At 46.2% G+C, this 20028-nt stretch overlaps 1 protein-coding gene across 4 annotated transcripts in view; it reads right to left on the bottom strand.

Moving 5' to 3' along the window:
- Positions 1-20028, bottom strand: part of Mapre2 (microtubule associated protein RP/EB family member 2) — a 144346-nt gene that overhangs the window by 13928 nt on the left and 110390 nt on the right. For all 4 annotated transcript variants that reach the window (XM_051163777.1, XM_051163778.1, XM_051163776.1 and 1 more), the window contains one exon: positions 71-210. In XM_051163777.1, coding sequence (XP_051019734.1) covers positions 71-210 — 140 coding nt within the window. The remainder of the gene's footprint in view (positions 1-70; positions 211-20028) is intronic.

Below are 20028 nucleotides of genomic sequence, written 5' to 3'. Positions count from 1 at the left end.
GCGGGTGCTACCTGCTCACCCCTCACACGCATCATTGTCCCCAGAGATGAGGGTGGAGACCATCAGTTACCTGCTCGTTGAGCTGTATGACCTGCGTTTCTAAATCTTTGTCTGATCTGGAGGCTGAGCCACTGGATGAAGCCCTTTTGGCAGACGAGGGACGCGAAGGTGTGGATCCCGGCTTAGATGCTGGACTTGATTTAGCCGCGCCTAGAAGCAAGCAGAATACATTATGAGTACGGCTGGCATTACAGCACATTTTCAGATATTCAGCACATATTCAGATATTGCAAATGCGTGGTATGAAATGAGCTTCCTAAAAACCACAAGCCATGTGCCACCCCCTCCTAAATCCAGTCAGAAAGAGGCAAAGTGCCAAGATGCAGCACCCTAGGCAGCAATGCCCCAACCTTTGGAAAGCAGCAACAGCAAGAACATTAACCCTTTCCCTCCAGGCCTGAGACCACAGCTTCAGTGAATCTGAGTCTTCCCCCACCACTCCCACCACCAGGGGGACATGGCTCAGTGAGTCAAGTGCTTACTGTCCAAGCCTGAGGAGCTGAGTTCAAATCCTGAGAGCCTCAGTGAAGCCAGATGTATCTGGCTCCCATGTGAGACAGGAGGCAAAGACAGGCTTGTCTTAAGCAAGCAAGAGTGAAGGCGATGACCAACATCCCAAGTTGTACTGTGTCCTCTACCTGTGCTGCATGCCCATACACACAAACAAGTAAACACTTATCACATATATAATGAATGAGTAAAAATAAATGGTAGGAAGCTGGGCGTGGTGGCGCATGCCTTTAATCCCAGCACTCGGGAGGCAGAGGCAGGTGGATCGCTGTGAGTTCGAGGCCAGCCTGGTCTACAAAGCAAGTTCAGGATAGCCAAGGCTAACACAGAGAGACCCTGCCTCGAAAAACCACAAAAAAATAACAATAAAAATAAATAAATAAAATAAATGGTAGGAACTGTTCTTCAGGCATCCCAGATTACTACCGTGTGTGTTTTGGAAAGGGACATCTTCATGATAATGAGCACCCTGAGGTCCAATCTCAGGTTCTATGTGTCACTCGTCATCAACAAAGGGGCATCTCGAGAAGCTTAGGGTGCAGAACTGGAAAGGGAGCCCAGGGTAGCTTGTGGCAGGGAGCAAAGACATGCTCAAGGCAAGGGGCACAAGGAGGCAGGCAGGTTGCCCAGCATGAGGAATGGTGGCTGTAACTGTGAAATGCCTTGGGCACTGAAGCCTATCAGTTCATGGTGAGAGGGGGGAGAAGAGCATTAGGGAATGCCAAGGAAATGCTAGAAGAAACAGACATGTGGACCCCTTGGTAATGAGGAAACCCCCAAATTGCTCCTTAATGGGTGCCGAGGCATTAGATGGGAAACATGACATGTAAAGGGAGAAAAACCTTCAGAGTTGGGCATTGACCAGGTTCCTAGCGACGGCACATGGCTACTTCTTGTAAGCCTTTGCCCTCAACCAACCTGGCACTCAACCCATGGTGGCTTTATTGCCCAGCACGCAGCACAAATGTGAGACTGGCGTCCTGAGCCAAACAGGAGCAGCCAGGTCTATACAGAGACATTCTTGTGCTTCCAGGAAGAACTGTGCCCCCCCCCCCCCACCCCTTTGCTTTTGTTTTGAACTCAGTCCCAGACAGGCAAGAGTTCTGGTTTCCCAGTCTGCATGTGTGTCCTGTGTGTTCCCTCCACCCAATTAAATAAAGCTCCCACCACATCCTCTCCCCTTCTATAAGGTCTGAGAGGGCACGGCGCATGTCTTACTCATGTCAGCAACCCCAGCGCCTTGTAAAATGTTAGGCTAAATACATTTGGTGAAGGAACCATGTTAGATAAATAGATAAACAGGCAATTAAAACTTGGTTATGTGGTTTCCAACGCCAGTTTCCAGGCTTTCTGACAGAGGCAAGGGATTATAAAGGCAGGCAAGTAACAGCAGCTGCATGTTTCAACCAATACCCTAATTACAATGTGGCCAACAGGAAGGCTGTAAACATTTATATGCTGTGTCTTCAGGTGCCTGGAGTCATTGAGTCATCCCCACCTCTGAGGAGTCTTGACAGTGTCAGGGCGTTTAAGAAGCATGCCCCTTTGTTACAGCGGGTTGGGGGTGGTGGTGTGGTGTGTGTGTGTGTGTGTGTGTGTGTGTGTGTGTGTGTGTGTGTGTGTGTGTGTGTGTGAGAGAGAGAGAGAGAGAGAGAGAGAGAGAGAGAGAGAGCGGATGAGAGAGAGAGAGAGAGAGAGAGAGAGAGAGAGAGAGAGAGAGAAACGTCTATAAAGGCACAGGGAAAGGGCCCACAGACCTGAATGATTAGATATGGAAGACGTAAAGCGGCCTGCATTCTGAAAAGGGCAGTCAGTGGGGCCCAGATGCCTCACCTGTGCACAGAGCGACACGCTACCAGGGGGCTGTGGTTTCACCAGGGGGCTGTGGTTTGCTTGGGATGGGCAAACTGTTGTAAGAACCTTCCTCTGGAAAAGCCCACACAGGATTCTTCTAGAACCTGACTCTTCGGTTCTCCTGCATAGCTTCTTCAGCAGGGGAACAGACTGTGGAGGAGCTGGCAGGGAACATGGTGCCCTTCTTCGGACAGCTACCAGCCTAGTGGCAGGGAAGATCACTCGTGCAACAATCAAGCCCTTTTAGGTTTTGTTTTTGTTTTTAACAAGACTGACATTTTAATAGATAGGAAGTCGCATGGGAAGAGTACAAAGAACAGTGCTTATTACCTAAAAACCCACATTAAATGTCCACCACAGCCACGCACAGGGGCCGCTAAGATGATAAAGGACCGACAGTCACCTAAGATTCCCCAGACATGGTACCCTCTTGGTCTTCTTGGGCACGGGCCAGTGTTCTGGGACGCCATGTCTGCCAACTGGGGCTTTATTTCCTCTGCGTGACGCACCCTCCTCTCTCCTCTGGCCAACCTGTCTCCTTTGATGAACCAGGACTTCCCTCCTCAGGCCTCGGCTTGTGCTATCGCATGCCCTGGAGGGCACAGTGCTGTGAACGCTCTCCTCAGAGGCTGTACCAAGTGGTGACACCCGAGTGCCTCCTCTTGTACTGGACGTAACTCCAGGATGCTGGAGCTGCGTCTATTTTGTTTGCTGCTGAGAGGTTCGGCAAGTGACCTGGATGCCTTCTGAGCACTGCCGAAAGTTGAACACCAAGTAGAGGCAGTGAATCAGCAATGACACCCAGGGAACTCTGAGGCACTGGTGCCAATGTTAACGTCACTGGCTGGAAAAGGCAACATGAAGAAACCATGTGCGTGACAGCCTCCCAGCTGGGTGCTTCCTTTTTTTTTTTTTGGTTTTCGAGACAGGGTCTCTCTGTGTAGCCTTAACTTGTCCTAGACTCACTTTGTAGACCAGGCTGGCCTCGAACTCACAGAGATCTGCCTGCCTCTGCCTCCCGAGTGCTGGGATTTAAGGCGTGCGCCACCACTCCCGGCTCAGATGGGTCCTTCCTATGTTTCCTTTCCAGGTCCTCTTTTAAAGTTATGACGTGGCGTTCCTTCCATGTGGCATCTGGCCAATCCACTGGTGACTAGCGTAGTCAGCTGATGTCTGAATGGGTTCGGAGCTGGTGGTGCTGGGCTGTCCACATCTCTGCCTGAGAGAGTGCACACATACTCCTGTCTCCAGGCAGTTCTTGCTAAGTAGGTCATCAAAAGATGTGGCCAGTGATAGTGACTAAGCTCAGGTCATCAGGAAGCCATGGCCTCACATTCTGACATCAGTTAAAAAAACAAAACAAAACAAAACAAAAACAAAGAACACAGAAGAGGCAGAAGGTTGCTGAAGCTCATCGACGCGAGCTGCCACTAATTGTGACTGCAGGGGAGTATCAGATGCAATGTGAAACAAACTGAACCCTTAGATAAAGAGGAGAAGGGGCGTGGCAAGCCAATCCCTGGAGTGACAGGCTTTACAGGGCTCACGGGAGAGGTGAGGTCAGAGCTGGTGACAGAGTAGCTACAGCCACACGGCCTCTCAGCAAAAACGTCTTCCTTGTGGAAACACGCCCTTGCTGTGGCCAGAGCTCGGCAGAACTCTCCGCGTTTGGTTCTCCAAGCCCACAGCCTCAGCCGTAAAGTGGTTTCTTAGATCCCATAGAGGTCAGTTGGGACCCAGGAACCAGGACTTTCATCCTGGCCAACATGAGGATCCCTCAGGGGTCCCCAAGATGAGAAAGAAGAAGGCTTGAGAATCAGACTCGGGGTTGTCAGCTGCTCCCCCACACACTCACATCACACACCCACACACTATCTCTCTCTCTCAATACACTTTCTCACACAGACTCATGCACACTCACTCTTTCTCAATACACTTTCTCACAGACTCTCACATACACATATGCACACACATACACACACTCACTCACACACTGACATGTTCTCACACACTCCTTGACACACACACACACTCACACTCATATATACTCACCCACTCACACACTGACCTTCACACACTCACACACACACTCACTCACACACTGGCATGTTCTCACACACTCCTTCACACACACACACACACACACACACTCATATATACTCACCCACTCACACACTGACCTTCACACACTCACACACACACTCACTCACACACTGACATGTTCTCACACACTCCACACACACACACACACACACACACTCACTCACTCATGTATACTCACCCACTCACACACTGACCTTCACACACTCACACACATTCATTTACACATCCACACCCCCCTCCCACAGGGAGGACACAGAGTAGAGCACACATTTGAAAAACCTAGTAGTGGATCAACAGTACTTTGCATTTGCTATTTCAAATGAGGGAGGTTTTGTGATTCTGATGACGTTGTTTGGAGAGAAGCAGACAGAAGGAAATCAGTGACAAAGAAGGATGTTGCTCCTAATTAATAAGCAAGGGGAAAAATAAAGAATAAGCACATCCTGGCACCGTCGCACACACAAGTCGGAGCATCACGCCAACAGCTCCTCTTCAAAAGGATGCAGAATGAGCGCTTTAAGACATCACGTGCTGCCACGGATAGGGACAGACACACCCTCACGTTACTCACACCCCCAGAGCGACCCTTCGGCTTCCTCACATTCACTGACGTCATTCTTCCTTTTCAGAGTACGTACAGTGGTGGTCTCTCCAAGCTCTGCTCATCTCTCATCAGCTCAGAATGGTTTTTTTGTTTTGTTTTGTTTTGTTTTTGGTTTTTCAAGACAGGGTTTCTCTGTGTAGCCCTGGCTGTCCTGGACTCACTTAAACCAGGCTGGCCTCGAACTCACAGAGATCCACTAGCCTCTGCCTCCTGAGTGCTGGGATTAAAGGCGTGCTCCACCACGCCCAGCTGGTTTCTGTTTCTTTATTAGTCATGTCTTTTTTTTTTTTTCTTTTCCTTCAAACAACCACATTTGAAAGTGTATCTAGCTTCTGGGACCAGTTTTCTTTTCTTTTTTTTTTTTCCTCCTCACTGGGGCCAACCATCAAAGGGTGCAATAAAGAGAGTGCAGCAGCTATCAATATCTGTGAAATTAGTGTTGGTATAATACATTTATGTAAACTATGCTTTCTTTTCTTGTCATCTCAAGTGACCCAGTGAGGTCATGTCCAGTGTCCAGTCCTGGCTTTGGAGACTGAGGTCCTCAATGGCTGCCTTCCTTGCAGTCCCGCCAGTACCTCTGCTGTGGTGTCTTTCTAGGGTCTCTTGCTTTGAGAGTGCATATGTGGAAAACACTGGTGTCACAACCTTCAAAGGCTGTGCAGTCACTCTGGCTACAATTCAGATAGTTTTTTTTTCCCCCTTACGGCTATCAAACACTTCAAGTTCTCTCAAGCTGCATTTGACAGTGCCCTGAGACCGTAATTAGCAGTAGCCCTGCTTTATACGCAATTGTTATGCCCTTAAGCTTTTCTCCTCCCCCTAATTTTCCCTTTCAAAATAAAAAGGGATTTCAGAAGCACAGAGAAATGGACATAAACTATGCCCAAGTCCCTGTAATTCTCAAAAATGTCCCCACTGGAGATGGACATGACTCACAATGCCTGTCTTTGAGCAGTCCCGTCCTAATGAGTGCTTTTAGGTTTGGGGGCATGAATATGATTCTAAGATATTTTAACCACAGTTGTAAAAAGGGGTGAGTGGTCTGAGTCCGTGTCTGGGTGGAGTCAGAGCATCGCTGTGTCTAATGTCTGTAATTACTAGTGTGCTTGATGCACATGGAAAATGCTGTATTTTGGTGAGAGGAGGTTGGATAGGTTTAGAAGGGAGAGGCAAATGAAAGCAGTGTAGTCGGCTCAGCTCTCCCAGCCAGGACTCTTAAGCCTTTAGAAGCTCTTCCCATAATCTGCTGTACTCCTTTTGCCAAAATCATAAACAGCGAGGAGCTAGTTACACAGCATTAATACTCGAGACAGCGACCACATCAGTGTTAAACACAAGTGTGTGGACACATACACCGCACCCCTGACACAACTGCTCCTCCTTACTTCGAGGGGCTGTTCCTCTCCTGCTCCACCCCCACAAACCCTCATCATTAAAACTATAGGACAACTGAAACACAGAGGGCAGACAACGCATCACAATTGCATTGATTAATCATTCGTGGATGAATCTGACATCACTTCCTTACTCCTTTCACCTTGGCAAACAGACTGTGTCTTTTAACTGAGATAATGAACTTTCTTTAAGGTCGAACAAAAGGCCACACTGGCGGAAAGCAGGTGGGCTGGACTGATGAGGAGACAGGCCCCGTGGGTGCAGGAAGGCCGCCCGCTGATTAACATGACACGGAGCCATCAGACTGCAAGGAGACAGGCCACTCCTGTACAACACTGATTTCTACAAACTTAACTCTGTCTTCTGCTTCAAAAATGGTACGATCCCTTCACTTTGTAACTGCTATTAATCTTACTCTGCAAGGGGAAAAAAATCATGGTCTCAGTGGTAGCCACAGTTCAATCCCAAGGGAAGTTTAAGAGGGTTCCGGGGTCCCTGGTTCATGGGGGCATTGAGAGGCTGGCTGTTTATTTTGCAAGCAGTAACTCAGAGCCCTTCTGTTCTTATCAAGCCAGCCCGTGGCAAAGCCTGGCAGCTGCTCTTGACAACTCAGTGTCAGTGGATGACGGATGACGACAGGGGCGGCTCCTCTTGGAGCAGCTTGGGGCTGCAGGGAGCCTGAACCACACCGATCCTGTGGGAACCAAGACCTGGCAGGGCACTCGGCATCCCTGAGCTCATCTTAGACGTGGCAGAAGGATGTGGCACTTCCTAGCAGAGTCCTGCCGGTCCCATGTGTCCAAAGAGCTCTGGACCTGCTGCTTGCTGAGTGGGGTACCTTGCTGCCCCTTACTGGCTTTAATTCAAGACAGAAGAACAGAGTTGCTTCCTAGAGAGGAGCACTGGGGAGAAACAGAACACTTGGGGACTGAGAGAGTTGGCACAGTGGGCAGGAGTGCTTGCAGCTCTTGCAGAAGACGTGGCTCCCAGCCCCCCAATCCAGGGGTCCATAATCACTGGTAATCCAGTTCTAGGGAAAATAGTGTCCTCTTCTGGTTCCTGATGGCACCTACTTACATGTGGTGCACTTAGACTCATGCAAATACACACACACACACACACACACACACACACACACACACACACACACACACACCCCTTTAAAACATAGTGCGTTCCCCACCCCCCCACCCCCCACGCCCCTGCCTCTCTCTCTGTGTTTCAAGACAAAGTTTCTTTGGCTGGAGAGATGGCTCAGAGGTTAAGAGCACTGCCTGCTCTTCCACGGGCCCTGAGTTCAATTCCCAGCAACCACATGGTGGCTCACAACCATCTATAATAAGATCTGGTGCCCCCTTCTGGTGGGCAGGCACACACACACAGGTAGAATTGTATACTAATAAATAAATCTAAGTCTTGGAATTTACTTTGTAGACCAAGCTAGCCTTGAACTCATAGATCCACCTCTTTCCTCCTCCCAAGGGCTGGGACCAAAGGTGTGTGCCACTACACATTGTTTGAAACATGAGCAAGTCTTACCCCACAGCCTAGTTCACACTGCTTGCTTTGTTATACTGACATTTCTCAGTCAATGATATTCAAATGTCCTGGCTTTCTATCCTAGACACTAGCAAAATAAAACAGCAGGGCTGAAAGAGGAGACTCATTTTTACTGAAACCTCCACCCATCACTAGTGAGCCCCAAGGCATAGGATGCCCCTCCTCCATGTGTTCTGTAACTACAGTGAAAATCAGGGTGCTGCAGTGCAAGCCTGTTCTTAAACTACCTTCATTCATTCATTCACCTATTGATTGATTGATTCATTCATTCATTCACCTCCATTTATCCATTCACTCATTCATTCATTCATGCAACAAACATTAATTGAACTCCTTCCATTTAGCTGGCAAGCTAAATAGATACCTGTGTCAAATAGTGAACAAAACACAAAAGATGCCTGTCTGTGTGGGGTTTACGTTCCATTTGGGAGCACAGCATTAAACAGTAACACAGTAAGCTGGTAAGTAACAGAGCCAATGAGAATATCCCTGCTGGGGCAGGAAGTAGAGCAGGATGGATAAAGAGGCCCAGTTGCTCGTATGAGGAGGGTTGAGCTAGGTGGCTTAGTGACTTTACAAAGGATCTTGGTCTTCTCCAGTTCCAAGTCCCCTCTTAGATCCGCAGGGTTCCCACAGGCCACCGGAGATGAGTAAACTCAGGAGCTCTGGTGTACCAGCAAGGCAGCAAAAGCCATCAACCAAGAGGTGTGTGTGTGTGTGTGTGTGTGTGTGTGTGTGTGTGTGTGTGTGTGTGCGTGCGCACACGTTGGGATGGGCCACCTTGTATTAACAGTTTCACTCCTCACAGAGGCTAATGGCTCTTCTATTTACAGCATCCAGGATCCCTTCAAAGGATACAGAAGAGGCAGGAGTCATCCTCTGGTCCTCAAGACCTCAACAAGAGGGTAAGTTTTAAATCAGGATGTGATGGAAGCAAGGGACGTGGCCATCTAACCAGCTCAGGGAGAACAGACTGTGTGGAGGCCTGATATGGGTTGGGTTCCGCCTCACAAGCTCAGGGGCCAGATCAGGTTGCTGTGGTTGAGAACACACAGGGCAGACAGGGAGAGACACCCTGGAGGGCAGATGCCCAGCTCCTCACAGGCTTCTGTCAGGATCCAGGACCCTGGGCCGAGGAGCATGTCCTAATGCTGGATGTCAAAGGTCACCTCTCTGCTCTTAGAACAGACCATGAAGGCAGGTCCACGAAAGGCCAGTAAGGAGGCCAATGCAGCCATTTCTCTGGGTACACGCAGCACAGATTTTGTTTCTTTCGGACAGTGTTTGGATGCTGTAGTTTAAGAATCTTGTTCTATGCCATTTGCTGCAGCCACCAGATGCCCACTGTTCACACAATCTATATTTTGTGCAATGTGAATGTTAACGGGGGAGACGGGTGTTGAGCAGAAAGGAAATATTCTCAGCTGGACAACCATTTGCTATTGATTCCAAGGGGAGAGCCGGAGGGAATCCAGGCAGAGGCAGAGCTGGGCGTCGGCCACTCCCAGTCACTGCTCTAGGGTCATTATACAACTCGATCAACAACTATGCCCTGGGAGAACTACCACAGAGGCTCCCTGAAAGGCAGGCATCCTCACCACATAGAGTGTGGCTGTCACAGAAGAGTAAGTCGTGCCCAAGGACCACCCCCCTCCCCCCTCCCCCAGGGCTCCTTCCCCTGGCTGACCAGCCTGCACAAAGGCAGCCCCCAGGATGGGCAGAGGCTGAGCGCAGGGAGCATGCCCAGTTGAGAGCATTTCCATGCTGGTCCAGCTGCCCTGCTCCCTGCCCCTGCTTATTTTTAGGCATCATGTGATTCTCCAGTATTTTCCAGGATCTGCCTGAGTCACTTTGGTTTCAGAGACTTTCTCATAGAGGAAAAAAAAAAGTGCAAGAAAGTGCTTCATTTCTTGAAATGGCTCAAGATTTTAAAAAATTGTAACTTTTAAATAGCTATTTCAATGTGGGATGCATATTTTGCAATAAACTGTCGACTTTCCACGCTTCTCACACCTTGGTAGATGATCAGTCCAGCTTTCAAACACACTGCATGCCAAATCCAATCACCATCTTAATTTACATTTGTTTTTTTTCAATTGCCTTCAGAGAAATAAACATGGTGGGGATCCTTTTGCCCCAAAGAATGGTCCCCACACCCCATCCCAGCGCTAATTGACAGCAGCAGGCCCCTTGCTTGGTTTTCTGCAGTACTTGAGAAGGGAGTGGCTGATGGAGCCAGCAGACTGAGCCAGCCCATGGAGAATAAAGACACTCAGGCGTTGCCATGACAACACCATCGTGGGCACCACTGAACTCCTGGCATTCAGTTCTCATTTAAGAAAGAAGCTTACAAAGTAAGATGGCCGTTTCTGGGGTACCTCTGTACCTAATTCCTTTAGATGTGCTGCCCTTTAATTTCAGTCTCAGTCTGTTTACATGCCATGTCCCTTTTCTGAGGATGGCAAGCCTGCAAGTTTGCTGTGTTCCAATAACATAGTCTTATCCGGACTTCCCAGAAGAGAGTCAGAGCTCAGGAAGTAAGACGATGAGCAGAGCACACTTCAGCTACCCAGTCCCACCTACTTACTGCATCTGGCTTCTGTCCGAGGGTTTGTGGCTTCTACTAACTAACTACCAAGCCAGTAACATGCGCATTGACAGTTCCCCACCCTGCCTTGTCCCTTCTCGTCCCATATCCCGTTCATCACTGCACTGTGCTGACCACACCTCCCTGAAGTCTCCATAGCACACACTGCAGCCACCTTCTCAGGCTCCTATTTCCTCTTCTCCAGTTAGCTAGCATTTGGGTTGTAAGCTTGTATGTGAGCACACCCCTTCCCTATATGCTCTAAGAAGGCAAAACCAAACACTGCTTTTGCCTTCCAATGGCTCCCAGCAGACCCCGCTATAAAGTATGAGCTCTGTAAGCCTCTGTGACAAACATCTTGAACATGACGCCCATCCCAGTGACCTCTGCTGGGGTCTACACATTTGTACAACATTCATCCTAGAGCATGGTGGTAGCGGGGACCAAGAGACTGTGACAAAGGTGTTGGGAAGGCACTTTCTCCATTATGTCACTATATTTAGGACTCTTCCTGGCAAACCCGCAAAGCTGACTTTCCCTCTGCTCATGAACCAGTAGCTGTTGCGGGGTAAGCGTCTTGTTGGGAAGGCCCATGTGGAGCGGTGTGAGTGACTCTCAGGAAGCAAGCAAGAGTGGCCTGTGGAAGGAAGCCAGAGAGACTCGGCCCTGTAGATCCAAGAAACAATGGCAGATGACTCTCCATGCCAGCCTCTGATGCTGATGGGGTCCTAGTGCTCTAGACACTGGGTTGCTGCCTGCGGAGTCCACACCAGAGAACCCAGTCAAGCTGCATTGCACTGTGAGACAACACATTTACTGTTTTAAGCTGCCAGCTTTGTCATTTTCTTCTGTCTGTCTGTCTGTCTGTCTGTCTGTCTGTCTGTCTCTCTCTCTCTCTCTCTCTCTCAGTAACAAGGGCCTGATTACCTCTACAGTTTCATGCCTCAAAACATCCAAACAAAATAACATACTTTACTGAACTGAACACATTCTCTTGTGACCTCAGCATTCTGTTCTGTCTGGAATGTTCGTGGCCACGCCTCCCATCTGGCTGACCTCTACTCATCCTTAAGTCTCAGCTGAGGTTTTCTTTTCCCAGAAAACCTTTGTAGAGGTTGCAAGGCCAGTTCAGGTGGCCTTCCTCAAAACACTCGAGCACGTTCTCCTTAGCTTACTCCCAATGTTAGGTTTCCTGACAAGACAGCAACTCCTCCAAACACATGGGTCTTGTAGGGGTCACTGTGTACCCTCAAAATCCCTTACAATGTCTCAGACATACCTCAGGACCACACGAACGATTCAAGCAAAGCTGTCACAAAAATGCAAGGGACCCAAGAAAGAGGAGCTGTTTGCTGTTCTTGTATCTTCTAAGCTGCTGTGCAGACACTGTGTTGTTTTCTAAGTGAGATGCATTGCAGGTGAAAGAAACAGCTGGACAGACTTTGAAATGTGCCGAATCGTCCTTGAACTGAACGAATACTGCAAAGATTCCAGTTCAACAGTCAGATGAGCCTCTCTATGTCAGCTGTGGGGAAGCAATGACTAAACGGCAGAACCGGCCTGTGGTGCAGATTGCTCCTTCACAGGGGACTCTGTCAAGTGGGACAGACTGCTTTTTAGGGCTGGGAAAGAGCTCTGGCCAATCAGGCCTGATGACTCCAACTCCTCCAACTCATGAGAAGCCATGGAAAGAGCCAGGTTCGGCGAATGTATCTGCAATCCCAGCATTCCTGTGAGAGATGGACGACAAGAGAACTTCCTGGAAGCTCACTGCCAGCTAGCTTGGAGTGCAGCTCCAGACACAGAGACACCCTGCCTCAGGGTGGAAAGTGAGAACTCCTTAAAACTGTCCTCTGGGGGCTAGGGAGATGGCTCAGCAGTTAAGAGCACTGTCCGCTCTTCCAGAGGTCCTGAGTTCAATTCCCAGCAACCACGTGGTGGCTCATGACCATCTATAATGAGATCTGGTGTCCTCTTCTGGTGTAAAGGCATACATGTAAGCAGAAAGCTGTATATGTTATAAATAAATAAATCTTTAAAAAAAAAAGAGTTAACTCTCTTAAAACAAAAACAAAAACTGACCTCTGGCCTTTGTATAACACTGTGACACACATGTACACACATACACACACATACACATATACACTTGCACATACAAATATATATATTCACACACATTTTTCAGACATGTGTGTGCATGCATGTATACACACACTATATACATATACAACACACATACATACTTGTGAATATATATACACACAATATATTCACACACACACACACACACACACACACACACACACACACACTCTCACACCCTGCTTTTTACTTTGTCCAACATATCAAATGACTAAGAAAGACACTTATAATAAAAGCAGGTTGGAGCAGAAGCACACCTTTAATCCCAGCACTCAGGAGGCCGAGGCAAGTGGTTATCTGTGAGTTCAAGGCCAGCCTGGTCTACAAAGTTGAGTACAGGACAACCAAGGCTACACAGAGAAACTCTGTTTCAAAAAACCAAACCAAACCAAACCAGTTTACAGGTATACTGTTGTATATTGCTTATGGAATTACAAGAGTAACTCCAAGAATGACTGTGATGCCATTTTCTTTTGAGAACTGATAAGGTTTAATGTCAAGGTGAAAAGCATTATTTTACCGTATAGTATATATAGAGAGACAAGAATTAGCTTGTGAAGAGGAATACACATCTCAACATATATAGGGAGCGTCTACGTGAGAACAACCCACACTGGTTGTAAGAGGACCTGATGCTTTGGAAGCAGTCACGATGGCTGTGGGAGGAGCCACCTCCAGCCCTCTTGGGCAGAACTATATCCAATGTTGTTTATGAAGCTTGCTCTTTACTTCAATATCCCTCACACCATTTGTTCAGAGGTGGATTTGGATGGGAAAGTTTGGACACCAGAGATAAACACCCAGGAACAAGTGACTTCACATTTCTTGTATCCATCCATCCATCCATCCATCCACCCATCCACCCACCCATCATCCATGTATCCATCATCCACATATCCATCATCCATCCATCCACCCATCCATCATCCATCCATCCACCCATCCATCCAGCCACCATCCACCCACCCATCATTCATGTATCCATCATCCACACATCCATCATCCATCCATCCACCCATCCATCCATTTATTCTTGAGACAGGGTTTCTCTGAGTAGCCTTGGCTGTCCTGGACTCACTTTGTAGACCAGGCTGGCCTCAAACTCACCTGCCTTTGACTCCCTGAGTGCTGGGATCACAGGTGTGCACCACCGTGCCTGGCTCATTTCCTACATTTATGATTATGATAAAATACAGTACCTCTTCACACTCAAAATGACTTCAGACAAAAATGGGGATGCTTTAGGCTTAATAAATGTGCGTGCCACTCCAGGAGTCATCTCTTAGTAACACTCGCAGTCTTCATTTTCCTGTTGAACCCCACAATGTGATTTTTGCATTGTGGAGATTACTGTGGTTCCATATGGTGTAGGGAGGAGGTTCAAGGACGATCCAGGGTTCTGGAGTCAGGGCCACACCTCAGATCACAGGCCCCTCACTTTGCCTAAGTGATGCAGGCAAGTTACTGAAGCTCTGCTTCTGGCTTCCTAGATGCTAAAACGAGGCTGATACTAACAGCCACCTGTCAGAGCTGTTGTGATGCTAAACTGAAAAGAACGCTTACTGCACAGAGACCCAGGGATGGGACATAGTCATTCTCCATTTTAAATAACCCCTAAAGCTCATGAGAAAGTTCTATTCATGGGAAATTGAGATTTATTTTTTTTAAAGTAATCAATCAATCAATTCATTCATTCTTTTATTTCTTAAAATTCTTTAAAATATTTATTTATTTATTACCATGTATACAGCACTCTGACTACAGGTATATCTGTACACCAGAAGAGGGCACCAGGTCTCATTATAGATGTTTATGAGCCACCATGTGGTTGCTGGGAATTGAACTCAGGACCTTTGGAAGAGCAGGCAGTGCTTTTAACCTCTGAGCCATCTCTCCAGCCCCCATCATTCATTCATCCTGAGACAGGGTTTCTCTGTGTAGCCTTGGCTGTCCTGGAACTTACGCTATAGACCAGGCTGGCCTCAAACTCACAGAGATCTGGCCGCCTTTGCCTCCCAAGTACTGGTCTTAAAGGCATGCACCACCACCACCCGGGTGTAAATTGAGATTTTATGAATTCCAGGACAATAGCACTATTGCATTTTATAGCCTCTGATCTCCGGGCTTTCCAAAAATCTAGTTTTAAAGAAAACTGTGTATATAACAGTGGTTATAGAAAGGCAAATAATTAAAAAATACAAACTGAACTCATATCATCTATCAACAATGCCATCTTACGAAGCAAACAAACTTGGATAGAAAAGACAGGCACTGCTGGAGTCTCCCATTTGATCCTCCTGAATTCTTTGTGTTTCTTTGCTTCTTATGTCTGCTATTCTAAAAGCTCAAATATCCTGAAAGTGTGACCTGGGAGACTTTTACTCATATTTTGTGCTGTCGTTTTGTGACCATTATAGGTAGGTGCCATGTTGTAGAACCTTGTTATCCATCCCCACACCAAATCATGTTTAAACTCAACCTCAAAATGACAGTTCTACGAGGGAGGTCTTTCAGAGGTGATGAAGTCATGAGGGCAAAGACCAAAGGAATGCAAGCAGCATTCTTAGAAAAAAAAAAAAAAAAAAGACTCAAGAGAGTTTGCCTTGAGACCAGACTCCTCTCAGGATACAGTGGAAGACATCACCTATGAAGAACATTTGTGGGAAGAAGTCTTTATCAGACACTGAATCTCCTAGCACTTTGCTTTTAAACTTGCTGGTCCTCCAACTTGTAAGAAATGCATTCCTGGTGTTTATAAGTTTATAAGTTGTTTATAAGTTGCTGCATAACGATAGCAGCTCAAACACAGACAGCAGAAATCTACAGGATTAGTTTCTGAGACCAAGTATCGAGATGCCTGGGAGTGTCTCTTATTTATCTCTGAGGTGACAGATGTGCAGTGGAAAGAACACTGCTGACACTTCTTTCCTAATAGAGAGTAGGGGGCTCCCTCTAGGGATTTAATTGGCTGAGCCATTAGAGCATTGCCTTATTTTCTTTTTTCTCCAGGCCTTTACACAGCTAAGGGATAAACCACATACAGTTTAGCAATATGACAGTGTCGTAATGTGCATAGGCCATGCAATATAATGGTCGTGAGGGGCAGGGGCTGAGTGAAGCACCCTGTTCTACATGTAAGGAGGACTGGTAAGAGCCATTTGACGAGATGCTCAGGGTGCTTTCCTGACTTAGAGAGTGAGGAAAGGTACGGAGCTCCAAAATAAGCTCATACAGAACCGTGGTCAGGCATCACAGTTCAAACAGAAAACAGAAGCTAAGGTCACAGCATCTTGAGAGTACTTGAAGGGTGCTTTGTCTAGTGGGAACACCAGGAACAAATACACAATAAATACCTTTACAGAAAAATGGGGTGCTGAACAGAGTTTTCCTACTTAGCCTGTGACTATAAGAAATGTTACAATGTTCTTCAGTTTAAAGAATATGTATAGAACTCAAATGTTCAGAAATGAAGAAACTGAATACGGTAAAATAGAAAAGCCAATCTTTTTAGTACCAGAGAAACTAATAATAATTTGGTAGATCTAAATCAAGAAAAGCCACTAGTTGTGCTAAATATAAACGGACTGATCACTCTAAAAGGCAGAGATTATTACCAAAGTGAGTTAAAAGGCAGGAGCAATCATATGATGGTTAAAGGCACACTTTACATGTAAAGCCACAGATAGGTGAGCATTTATCTTATTAAAAAGAAAGATATACTGGCTGGGCAGTGGTGGTGCATACTTTTAATCCCAGCACTTGGGAGGCAGAGGCAGGCGATCTCTCTGAGTTTGAGGCCAGCCTGGTCTACAAAGCAAGTCCAGGACCGCCAAGACTACATAGAGAAACCCTGTCTTTAAAAACAAAAACAAAAAACAAAAACAAAACAAAACAAAAAAAGATATGCCATTCAAAGCATAAATATATATATATAAACAGTAGTGGCTATATTGTCACTTTTGTTGTTTTTTAAGACAAAGACTCAATAGGATAACTTAATCATAAATACATACACACTAGTAAAGGAATCTTCAAAAACAGAAATCAAAGCCAGAAACAATTAAAGGGAGAAACAGACAATTTCACAATCAATGTAGAAAGACTAAAAGTTATTTTTGCAGCAATTATTTGGGATAGACAAGCTCCTCCCATTAAACCACAGAAAATCTGAAGCACACTGTCAAAACACCTTGGCTTTACATATTTGTAAAGCTCTGTTCAAATGAAGAGTACACATTCTTTTCAAATACATGTGGTCCTTTAACTTACAAGAACATATTCTGAACTATAAAACTAAGGCCAGAATTTGGCTAAAAAAACAAAAAGAAAAACAAACAACCAAAACCCCCAAATCCCCCAAAACAAAACCAATTGTGATTGTTATACTTCACTACCTTTTTTCTTTTTTGGTTTTTCAAGACAAGGCCCTGGCTGCCCTGAAACTCACTCTCTAGACCAGGCTGGCCTTGAACTCACAAAGACCCGCCTGCCTCTGCCTGCTGAGTGTTGGGACTAAAGGTGTGTGCCACCACACTCAGCACCACCTTTCCCAAGAAACAAAGCAAACATAAGAACACAAAGAAGTAAGGCAACTTTTCTTTTCCTGGAGAAGGTGAGAGGTGATAGCTGCCTAGATTTTAGGTGTTCAACCAATGCTGGTACATTGCTAAGCAAATAAATGGAGAAACAGTACACCAAGAGTCTAAAGTAACTGACTGGGGCTATTCGATGTTCAATAGTTCTTTTTTAGCTTTGTTTATTAGGATTTACTAAAATCTACATTTAGGGATTTAATGAAGATAATTCTGAAACCCAGTTGACACTGCCTGGATCCACTCTGATTTGGAACCACTTAGCATTTCTCCTAACCCCATTTTAAGACTGAAGCACTGGCCTCGAAGGGAGAGAGAAAGTCCAATTCCCATAGCAACTCTGAATCTACCGGCACTATATTTATATTTGGGAGTCTGATTTAAATACATTAGCGTATGTGAATCTGCAATGTGTCTGTGCTGCCGTTGCTATAGAAATCATAATGCTGCATTTCCTTTTAAGTTTTCCTAAGTCTTCACAGGGAAAGCCTACCTCCCCAGACAGCTATTGAATTGCACGTAGGATCAGGGCAACTACACTTAGAAGCATCACAATTCACGAGGATATAGACAGTTAACAGACAGCTGTCATCACGACATGCATTCAAACGCATGGCTGTAGGTGGTAGGCTAAAATCTATTGAAAACACAATTCAGTCTGAATTGATCTTACCTGGCAGCTATTCACCCTTTTATGAAGCCTGTCTATATGTCTATATTAAAGTTGATTATAGCAGAGGTTAAGTTGCCCACTATACACAGATACCAACCAACTTTATGGTTCCTTGAGTCCAGATCTTACTTGGCAGACAACCCCCTCTCATCTTGTTTTCAACCATACAAGACTTACTCGTTGCCATGGACACAGATAGTTAAAAAGAGATCAAGGTTTCAATATGGAAACAGAATGATAGCTGGATGTTATTGCCCTAGTACCAGAAAACTAGCCCCTACTTCATCAAGCACTTCACTCAAGGTAGGGATGTGTGTGTGTGTGTGTGTGTGTGTGTGTGTGTGTGTGTGTGTGTGTGTGTGTGTGGTGTTCAAGACAGGGTTTCTCTGTGTAGCCCTGGCTGTCCTGGAACTCACTCTGTAGACCAGACTGGCCTCAAACTCAGAGATCTGCCTACCTCTGCCTCCCGAGTGCTGGGATGAAATCTTGTGACTTCCACCCTGTCTAGAATGGAAAAGTCAGACTTGCGGTCTGAGGTGAAGGAAAACTCATACCATATGCATCATGAGCACACTATAGAGATTACAGGTCTGTGCTCTGAGTAGAGTATTCTGAGAGAACGCTGAGGCATCACACTCACACGTGGGACTCACACCACAGCTGGATCTGAACCGTGTGGCCATGCTACCAGAGCCCAGTACACTTCCCGGCTTAAGAGTCTTGCATCTTTCACGTCTGTCTGTGCTTTGGGACCTCATGTCCTGTAATAGGTCATGTGCTGGGAATTGACATCCTCATGTTCTATAATATGTATATATGTCTTTTTTAAAAATATATTTTATAAACTTATATGTATGTCTTGATGAAAAAGGAACAGACTCTGAAAAAGTCCCTAGAAACCTTGACTAAAGTTCAGGAATTCTAGAAACAGCTTTCCAGCACCTCTCCTGACTTTTGGGAAACATTTTGACTTACGTTTTCTTGGCTGTGTTCCCAATATCTGGATGGAGGACTTGGAGAACAGTCAGGTCCGTGTGCATGCCTGGGGCCTTCTCCTCTGTGGTTCTTAAGAACCATGACCCACATGTGATGCATGTCTTGCGGTAACTTTTCTCCAGTAAAATTTTACTGCCCCACATGTCTAATATGCAGGACACATTTGATTAAAGGGGAATGATTAATTTGCCTCCTGAAAATACTATTCCTCTCTCTGAGTAAAAGCAACAATGTAAACACCATCAAGGTATGAAAGCAGTATCAGAAACCACTGCCTTTGGAACATCAAAAAAAAAAAAAAATCGAATTTATTAACTGTTGACTTTAATATGTTTCCTGAGTTTTGCCACCTGAGAGGCTAATTCTGGAAAACACAGATTTCTCTTTTAGGTTCACGGCATTTTTTCAAAACAACACAAGTTCCTCTGTGGCTTTTGTAAGAGCGCTGGCCAGTGTAGCCTAGTTCTTTGGTGAAAGAGTAGAAGTGCTAGAAGTTTGTTTGTTTGTCTGTTTGTTTTTAAATAAAGGCCAGGCACAGTGGCAGTGCACTCCTGTAATCCCAGCACTCGGGAGGCAGAGGCAGGCGGATCTCTGTGAGTTCGAGGCCAGCCTGGTCTACATAGTGAGTACAGGACAGCCAGGGCTGCACAGAGAAACCCTGCCTTGAAATACAAAACAAAACGAAACAGATAAAGATGAGTTATGGTTGTGGAATAAAAATCTTCTGTGGTTTATTATTAGAGTAAAAAAACTGAAGTTGGGTTTCAAATGCAATCTGTCTGCCAGGAACAGCTACAAAACAAACAAGCAAGCAGGCAAACAAACAAACAATCAAACCGACATTAAGGAGGGACCTAGCAGCCTGCCTGGGTCCTCACTGAGTCCACTCATTCACACGCTCCCACATCCGAGGCCCTGAGGAGCAGAGCATCTGCTCTCCTCCAGCTGT

The sequence above is a fragment of the Acomys russatus genome, chromosome 20, assembly GCF_903995435.1.
Source record: "Acomys russatus chromosome 20, mAcoRus1.1, whole genome shotgun sequence".
NCBI lineage: Eukaryota > Metazoa > Chordata > Mammalia > Rodentia > Muridae > Acomys > Acomys russatus.
Note: the sequence above shows the minus strand (reverse complement) of the source record. Positions and strands in the feature narration are given on the sequence as shown.